The sequence below is a fragment of the Syzygium oleosum genome, unplaced genomic scaffold, assembly GCF_021117445.2.
Source record: "Syzygium oleosum isolate NSW1041296 unplaced genomic scaffold, Sole_v2.1 Sole_v2.14, whole genome shotgun sequence".
In the NCBI taxonomy this organism is placed as follows: domain Eukaryota; kingdom Viridiplantae; phylum Streptophyta; class Magnoliopsida; order Myrtales; family Myrtaceae; genus Syzygium; species Syzygium oleosum.
In genome coordinates, this window is record NW_026607498.1 from 7,588,448 (window position 1) to 7,597,711 (window position 9,264).

Consider the following 9,264-nt stretch of genomic DNA (forward strand, 5'->3'; position numbering starts at 1 on the left):
CCCTAAAACTCGAACGCAAAACCTCAAACTCGAACTCGAACATTTCCCCAACACGAGAACAGATTCGGAGCTCGAGCTCGAAACCATCTGACCTTGCAACAAAGACGAAGAAGAGAGACTGAGGGAACGGAGGACTCACGGATCGGTGAGAGCCGGACGGGCGAAGCGAACGTGGAGCCTCCTCGGTTGCGTAATTGCGTTCTTGCGGTTGCGTAATTGCGCTCTTGCGGCGAAGAGAGAACTGAGACAGAGGAGCGGCGAAGAGAGAAGAGAGGTAGGGTAACGTGATCGTTACTTAGAGTTTTTTTTTTTTTTAACATTATCTTAAAACCGGTTCTAAAACCGGTTCGGGTCGGTTTTTACTTGGAACCGGAAACCGGATCGGTTCTAACCGGTTCCAAAAAAATGGAACCAGTTCCCGAACCGGTTCTAACAAGAACCGGTACCCGGACGTGTTTTTCGGGTGGGCCGGTCCGGTTTCACACCCCTAGTGTACACTAGCACATCATCGAACCCCTCGCGTGATTAGACTCTTTCAAAGTATCTAAATATTATAATTTAAAATAGTTGGCAATGGTCTTACAAGATATCACAGACTCCAACTACCGGTATGAATTTCGAGGGTTGAACTATATTATTTCAACTGCGAACGATACAATACGACCTCCGGGGAGGATCAAATTGGTTAACGTAATGAACAGGAAGATATCAGAAAGGAGTTTCCACTCAATGAAGACTCTTCGTTTATTGCTGTTGGCCATTCTGGGGAAGAAACACTTCACACGGTCAACGTCCTTATTCCACATTTAACAGGTTTAGTCTCCCTCGCAATCAATCTTCCGGTCTTCAGGCCATCCAAACTCCTCCAAGAAGGCCAACACGACGCCGTTTGACCAGCCAAAACCAGTCTGTTGCACAACACGAAGGCAAAGTTATGATCAGATTAAAGCACATATTGCCCATTTTCGAGCAGCTGCATAAACTATGGCCGCTGCCAATAATCCCAAAAACGAACAGACAAGCATCCTCAACCCTCATCTTCAAAATACTTCATCATTAGGCCTAATGAAGTGACATAGCCGTACCTGAGGTATATATTCTCCACCGCCCCCAAATGCCCCGCATTTTTGCACATCGTATTTTTCATGCATTGTGCCAGTTTTCTTGTAGGTAACGTAGTTAGTCCTTATCCACCTGATGATTATGTCTTCCGCCAAAGACCTTGCCTCGCTAGACCCCGATCTAGCCAGGCCTTCAGCTATCATATGCTGTAGAGGGGCCCAGCCGTTTGGAAAATCCCTGCACATATACAAGTCCAAACGGTGAAAATAAGTAGTACCTTCACATGACATCTTTGTCCTTCTCTACGTATCGGAAAACTGACCAAGTAGAGTTCAAAATGTCGAATTGGCTACTAACCATTGTTGGCCTGAATTTGTCAATGAACATGCAATCCCAGCAGCATGGAGCAGACCTGAACTCCGTAAACTCTTCACGACTTTCTCTACCAAATTCTTATCTGCATCACGTTTGTACCAACGGCTATTCATTACTAATCAATCAATGCAACATGACATGATATCAACAATTGATAACTCTCTCCCCAAATTAAGCATCCCTGACCAGTGCTTATAAGATGCAAATTGAAAATGAAATTCAGTGCCATACTTCTAATATTTTTACATTAGGATGTTTATAGCAAGCAACAAACCCGAATTGAACACGTCCATCCACAGAGGTACGAAATTTGAAGCAAACGCATTCTGGTTCTGGTTTGCAGCAGCCCAATGTTGACCTTCCTGTCAGGAATAGGTTAAGCAACGCAATACTATCGCACCAAGATATACAGATAATATACTGCGCACATAATACCACGCATGAACTGCTATCGCCAAGCCAATAATCAAGCCACTGTCCCATCCTTTCATTCCAGAAAACGGTGCTGACAGCCTTTTCTCTAGCCTTTGAAGCTTCTAAGAATTGTGTGGCAATGTTATGATTCCCAACAATTTTTCCGAAGAAGGATATGTCAAGTTCCATCTGTACCAACACATTCCAGAGAACTCCTTATAGGAAGTTGACGGTCGATTGATAAGGGACTTCAAGGGCAACTAAAGAGCATACGTTGGCATACCCTTAGTATGTATATGTTCAAATCAACCGGTAAAATTGATGTTGTTTCCAGTGTCGTAATATCCTCAGGATTCCTAATAAAGACAATTGGAGTTTATGTGTTTTGTTAGCTATAAAAAGTAACAAAAAGGAATTACGCTAGCATGTCAAATTTGACCAATAAATGACCAAACTATAGGCCACAAATAGTGATTCCGTGCTCTTCTATATCATACCCTCTCAATAGGAGACGACCGAAACATCTCACCCGCAAACATCAGGACGATTGATTTTTGCACAAAAGAACAAGTAGTATAAAATCAGAACTCTTCCATCTCCAAAGCAAAAGGATATTGTGCGTGCGTGAAAGCAGAAGCTTAGGAGCTAAACACGGCAAAAAAAATTTCAGAAGCTGGCCTATGGCATCAGGATGTAACGGTCTCACAGCAAATTAGCAAATAGAAGCAAGAACATACTTGTTGGACGGAAATCTAACACTTGGCACAAACCGTTCAAAATTGAGTCCATGAATTTAAAAACCTGACTAAAGCTCAGCAAACAATAAGACAAGTACCACTCTTGGAATAACAACTGAAAATTTGGATCAATTATATAAATCAGAACTATTCGAGAACACAAACAAAAGGAATACGACTGATAGATTGCTAATGCAAAAATACCTCATCCATCTGACACTAAAGTCCCATCCAGATTCACCTCCTGTGGCTAATTCCCTATAAAACTTCTGCTTTTCGGAAGTACTTGATATGTTTGAAGCAAGCTTCTTGTCCTGTCCGATGAGAAGTGAACAGGTGTACTCATAAGGTTTAGATTAGCTGGTATACTATGAAAGCTGAGTCAGAGAGGACTTACGATTGTCGAAGTTTCGGGCCTGGGTTTATCCCACATTGCATAATAGCGACTCAAATTATGACTGCATTCACGGTCCCGGACGGTGATCTGATGAAACCCTGTGGAATAAGCACGGCCATGGTGATAGGGGTAATGCATATTGATCAAAACATCCAAATGAAGGATGCCGTGATACCTGATGTCCAAAATTCATGCTCTTTCAGAAGAGCAGGGAGAGACTTCGCGACAAATTCCTTATCATGTGTCTTTTCATAGATGGCACGAATCATTGCACTCAAAAGGGGAGGTTGGCTGCAAAAAGTTAGCCCAGAATGTAAGTCAAATTCAGCATGATACACCCTATGAGATTAGTCAATCGCAAATTCTGATCATAGAAACTTACAAAAAGAAAAGAGACGCAAAAGTTTAGAAACTCAGTTTATGGATCTAAGTAGAGCATGTAATAGACAAAACCTAGCCTTGAAGAACTTCAGTAGAATTGGTGGCGTGTTTTTAGCAAGTAATCCACAGAGGCAGTAGGCTAGTCTAACTGAGTTCCATTGAAGGGCATGTATGAGGACAAGAAACCACATTAACAACTTCCAAGTAAAACAAAGACCTCGTTTCACAAACGAAGAGGATAAATTCATATTTACCTAACTGTGAGAAGCACTTACCTCCGGTTTGTGTAGTAGACCCTCGCACCGTTTAGGACATGGCCATATTCTTCTAAGAGGTAGATGAGATTGGTGACAATCGCCTTTGCCGTTGCATACATCTTAGAAGCTAACAAGCCCCTGCACATGGTCCGCTAACGTTACCCCTACGAAATCAAATTTCGATACTCGCGCAAGCTAGCTTCTTCATGCGTTGTAATCTTTCCGACTAATAGTCCCGACAAAGAACAAAGTTATAAGCAAAGATAATCATGTGTCTGGCTACTTATGTGAAATTCGGCAACGGACAATACTGATTACTAATCCATGCCTCGCTATAGTACCCATTACCAAAGCCGAAAGAATTACTCTGCTAAAGGAGACTGTAACTTGCAAGTTCATCAGCAAAACCAGAATGCGAAAATCGAAGAGCGAAAAAACAAGGATTTGCTAAGAATAAAATCCGGGGAAAAGGAGCCCATTGTATGAGATTTCGAGTTTTTTCTTGGGTCAGGCGACACCCGGATTTGAACCGGGGAAAAAGGATTTGCAGTCCCCCGGCTTTCCTTTCTTTGCCACGGCTGATAAAAAATCGTTATCGGGCACATAATATAGTACGATGGCTGTCGGTCCAAGTACTCGAAAACGGATCTTTCTAATCCTCGAAGAACGAGGGGGGAGCACTAACTACGAGAAATCCGCCGATCCACTTGTGATGTGTGAACAACGACGATGCTGTGTACCACATAGTCCAGTAGCTAGATACGGATAAGAAGGGGGGGCATGGAATACGTATGGGAAAAGAGCTGTAACCTGACGATCCAGTAAGAGTCCCAGTAATACACCTCCCTGAACCGGGAACCGGGGATGATGAGCGGCCTCGGGAGGGGGATCAAGGTGTGCCAATCCGGCCTCTCCCGCACTGCATCGCCCACCCGCCTGCTCAGGTTCCTCCACAGCGCGTGCACCTCGAGCGCCCACGCCCTCACCGCCGGGTTCCTCACCCGGGGCAGGAACCCCTCCGGCTCGGCCACGAAATCCGCCGGCTGCGCGGACACCAGATCGCTCCCCGCGGCCCCCAAATGAGCGGCTACGAACCTCTCCAGGTCGCCGGCCGGGACCGAGCCGTTGGGCGACCTGGGGAGGCCGGCGAAGGCCCGCTCGACGGCCTCGAGGTCGGACTTGAGGGAGAGGTCCATGTAGAGCTTGGGGTCGAAGTTGCGGGGCCCGAAGGCGGCGAGGGCGGCCTCCTGGACGCGCTGGAGGAAGTCGAGCAAGGGAGTGGAGGCAACCGTGGACATTTCGCACGCGCGCGGAGGGGAAGCAGCAGTAGCGAAGGTGGAGGCGGTCGTCAGGAGGAGGAGGAGGAGGCGCGAGAGCGAGAGCGAGGAGAGAGAGTCCGGCATCATCGGAGGAGGCCGCTATCGAGCGGTGCAGCGGCGGCGGCGGAGGAGGAGGAGGACGACATGGTTGGAGCTTCGGGGGGGTTGATAATGGCCGGCGAGGGAGGGAGCGAGAGAGGTGGCGATGGCGACGCGTGATTTGTCGGTTTCTGCTTGGCGGGTGGGGTCGTCTTGGGCGAGCTTCGAACGGGGTTCCTCCGTGGGGGTTGAATTCTGGGCACGAAGAAGATGCGAGGAAGGAGACGGGACTCTTGGTCGAGCCGATGATGACGAATCGATGCCATGCTTGATGCTGTCGCTTGCGGTGGTGCTACGCATCGAATAAAGGGGCGTCCAGCACACGAACGAACGGCCCATGAATTTTTTGTCCAATGTACGATGATGTGTAAAGGTAATCGGTTTTCGGTCTAGTCCGGTTTCAAGGTAGAATTGGAAATCAGATTGGGAGGACCGATTCCCAATCTTGGGAACTGGGGACCGGATCATCAGTTTTGGTTCGGTTCGGTCCGGTCCAATAAAACCGGTCCGTTGAAATCTGCGAGTTTTCTAGATGAAGGAGCGGCAACCGAGAGATAAAAGACTTTTGAGCGTGTCCTTCGTCAACCTCCGGAGAAATCACCTCTCCCTATTGCGGTTCACACCTCCCACGACCATCTTCTCTGTATGATGGATGATGGCGTGGTGGTGAAGCCTTCAAAAGTGGGCGCGCTCTCCTTCGGCAAAAGTCCACTGAGCGGTGAAAAGGAAAATCACAATAAGGCTTTGATAACGTGCCAAACAGTGAAAATTTCTGTTCTTTTGTTCTCAGAAATAGTTTAGAAACAAAAATGCGTTTGGTAAACTTTTTATTCCCTAAGCACATTTTTGCAAAAATTTGTGCCAGTAAATGATTTTGGAAGAGAAACAAGAAAAAAAAGTTGCTTTTGTTTCTCGCACAATTTTGAGAATCAGTTTTTTTTCTTCTTCTTCTTTTTTTTCTTTTCTTCTTTGTGTTGCTCTTTCCTGGGTTGTGGTCGGTCGCCGGCGGCTCTTTCCTGGGTTGTGGCCGATCGCCGGCGGCCGGCGACCGGCCACAGCCCAGGGTCGGCGAGGCGTCACGGCCCTCGCCGACCACCGCGGAGGCGAGGTCCCCTTGCCGGCGAGGGCGAGGGCCGGACCTCGCCGCCCGGGAGAGCGCGGCTCGCCGTCGGTCATGGCGAGGTCGGCCTCGCCCGGATCCTCGGCGAGGCCGAGCCTCGCCGTGGGTCGCGCGCTCGCCCGATCCGGGTGAGGCCGAACTCGCCACATGACCGGCGACGCCGAGCCGCATCGTCTAGGCGGCGAGGGTCCAGCCTCTCGCCCTTGCCAAGAAGGGGGACCCGCTCAGAAGCTGCATGGGCGGCCTGTCACGCGACCGGCCATGGCCAAAGAAGAAAATGGGTAGAAAGAAAAAAAAAATTAAACAATTCAAAATATTATTAATAAAAAGAAATTTTGTGTAGTTACCAAACGCATTTCTGTTCTTTTCTACTCTAGGAATAGAAATTTTGGACAGTTTATCAAACGCCTTCAAATGCTCAGAAATTGTTTCCGGGCACAGAATAAAAAAAAATCATTTCTGTTCAGAAATAGTTCCCGAACACAGAATGGTATTCATGCGCATCCTAAACCACCAGCGCTCGTTTTGCCTCTGACCAATCAATGGACTTCAACATGCAGTCTGTTTATTTGTTTTTCCTTTTCCCGAGCTCTCCTTTCTTATGCGACTTACAAAGGCCCCCTTTTTTCTCGTTTCTTTGTTCACATTTTATTAATTTTTAAAAATAAATAAATAAATAATATATAAATAGAAAAACTGATAATTCACTCAAATTAATGTTAATGATTTCCCATTTAAGATATGGTAAATTTGAAAACATAGGTAAATTACGCAATTGAAAATTGGTAAGTGAATTGCAAAAAAGGGTGAATCGAAAGAAAAGAACAAGTGGATGTTAACAACTCAAATTAACATTGACGACCCGATGTCCGATGAAAGAGTCGGTAACTTTAAAATCTTTACAAGCTACGTAGATTAAAGTCCGCAAGTCTCCAAGCAAAATTGATGATACGAAAACAATTAAGGGTTATGTAGCGGTTACAGCAAGGGGGACCGTTTGGGTTCCGTCACGAGACCCGGGACAAGAGGGGGCTTTTCGAAAAAGCATCTCGTGTCGCGGAAGTTGATGTGGCATCGTTTGCACGCCATAGCGAACCGATCGAGCCTCAAGACTAAGACATAAGCCTTCAAGGGAGATCGCGAGATAGTAGTTGTTGTTGCGGCTTATGCAATCCAGGAGGTAAATCATCATCTCCGGAGATTACTCTACTAAAGGAGACTGTAACTTGCAAGTTCATCAGGCAAAAGAATTACTCTACTAAAGGAGACTGTAACTCGCAAGTTCACCAGCCAAACTGAAACGTGAAAATCAAAGAGCGAAAAAACTAGGGAGTTGCTGAGAGTAAAATTCGGGAAATGGAGCCCATTGTATGAGATTTCGAGTTTTTTCTTGATCAGGCAACACCCGAATTTAAATTGCGGAAAAAGGATGTGCAGTCCCCGGCCTTTCCTTTCCTTGCTACAGTCGATAAAAATCATTTTTTTTGGGACATAATATAGTATGAAGGCGGTCAGTCAAGTACTTGAAAAGGATCTTTCTAATTCTCGAAGGACGAGGGAGCACCAACTATGAGAAATCGGCCAATCCACATGTGATGTGTGAACAGTGACAATTGTGTACATACATTCCATTCCAGGTTAATATATTCTTGTGTGGAAAGCATACGAAAGGTTGAAACACAGCAATGCTTTTGTATCGGTTCTTTGTCAGTATCTGAAAGACAACGACTTTCACACTGAAGAAAGTCTTGTGCGAAGTTATTCTAAATTTTCCTCAAGAACTGGTCATGATCAGGCTAGTACTACTCAAAAGGAGACTATTTCCAGGAAGGGAAAAGAGAAAGAAGGGAAACCATCAACTCCCTCTGAAACGAAATCTGTTCGTATAAGGCCTAAATCTACAAGTGGGTCTAAATTTACGATTCTTGATGATGATGCTAGACTATTTCATAACTTTGAGATTAAGGTTAGAATTGTATCTGGTGTACAAGGTAATGGCAGTTTATTCAGAAATACATAGCACAATATATATTATCAGTTGTTACTTGCTAGAGGGATTATGAATCATCGTAGTGTGGATTTCGATTATCTGGATAAAGCTGGCATTTCTGTGAAACATCTTTTTGAAAAATTGGACATTTATGAATTCTGTCTGCAATCTGCACATGTATATGCAAAATTGACTGCTTACTTTTACTCAAATCTATCCATTCTGTCCACAAATTGGCTTCAATTTACTGTTGGTGATAAAAAAGTATGATCTGAAAGTGGAAGATCTGGCTCTAATTATGGGAGTGAAAAATTACAAGTTCATTCCATTTGAAGTGAGCTTAGAAGATGTTTCCAAAGCAGCTTCAGAAAATCAAAATTTTGCTAGAGGCTCTAAACGCCATATCTCATATTCTAATATGACTAGAAGGACCGTGATCTTGCATAAGATTATTATCCATTGCTTAAAACCTAAAACTGCTTCCAAGACTGACTTGTCTAAGTCTGAAATCAAGCTTATCTGGGTTATTCTGAATGGAAAGCTTTTCTCTCTTCCTCACATCATCATTTTTCACATGTACAGAACTCTCCAGAAGGACAAGGGACAACTTCCTTATGGTGCATTCATTACTATAATCTTTACCTTTTTAAACATTACTATTCCTGATGATTTGTGCAAAACCTCTGTTCCTTTGATGTTTGTTGGAGAAAAGATGCTTACCAAGATGAATCTTAAGCAATTTGATGATAGAAAGGAAAGAGCAAGTACAGACAAAGGAAAGGGTGTTCAGCAGTCAGAAGCAAAATCTGTTGGCAGGAAAACTGACCAAGACAAAGAAGAAGGAAAAAGAGTAGGAAAAGAAAAAGTAAGAAAGCAGACTGTCTTCAAGTCCATTAAGGGTGTACAGCAAGAAGAGAAAAATTCTTGTCAGAGATGAAAATGATGAACAGAACACCTTGAAACAGGACAGAATGTTGGTCCAGAACATGTTTCAGCACCTGCTGAGAAGGTTTCAGAACCAGTATCTGGGGACTCACATTTGCAACAACAAGATGATGTTCCACAGAGGACAGATGTAAGAAAATCTCCACTTAATCCTGAAGAGATTTTGAA

General features: G+C 44.7%; 1 protein-coding gene across 1 annotated transcript; it reads right to left on the minus strand.

Annotated features, from left to right (window-relative positions):
- Window positions 1–587: 587 nt before the first annotated feature.
- Window positions 588–5,319, minus strand: LOC115668597 (probable trehalase). The gene is made up of 11 exons (XM_056317894.1): window positions 4,434–5,319; window positions 3,642–3,761; window positions 3,161–3,276; window positions 2,986–3,083; window positions 2,793–2,902; window positions 2,135–2,207; window positions 1,873–2,040; window positions 1,712–1,799; window positions 1,420–1,519; window positions 1,086–1,299; window positions 588–908 (listed from the first exon to the last, which is right to left on the minus strand). The coding sequence occupies exons 1-11, from the start codon at window positions 5,027–5,029 to the stop codon at window positions 816–818; spliced, it is 1,776 nt and encodes a 591-aa protein (XP_056173869.1). The 5' UTR covers window positions 5,030–5,319; the 3' UTR covers window positions 588–815.
- Between the last annotated feature and the right edge of the window lie 3,945 nt (window positions 5,320–9,264).

Coding starts and splice junctions, on each gene's coding strand:
- LOC115668597 (XM_056317894.1), bottom strand. CDS start 5,029: ATGATGCCGGACTCTCTCTCCTCGCTCTCGCTCTCGCGCCTCCTCCTC. Junction 2,041..2,134: donor TGAACATATACATACTAAGG/GTATGCCAACGT, acceptor GTGTTGGTACAG/ATGGAACTTGACATATCCTT. Junction 1,800..1,872: donor GCGATAGCAGTTCATGCGTG/GTATTATGTGCG, acceptor TATTCCTGACAG/GAAGGTCAACATTGGGCTGC.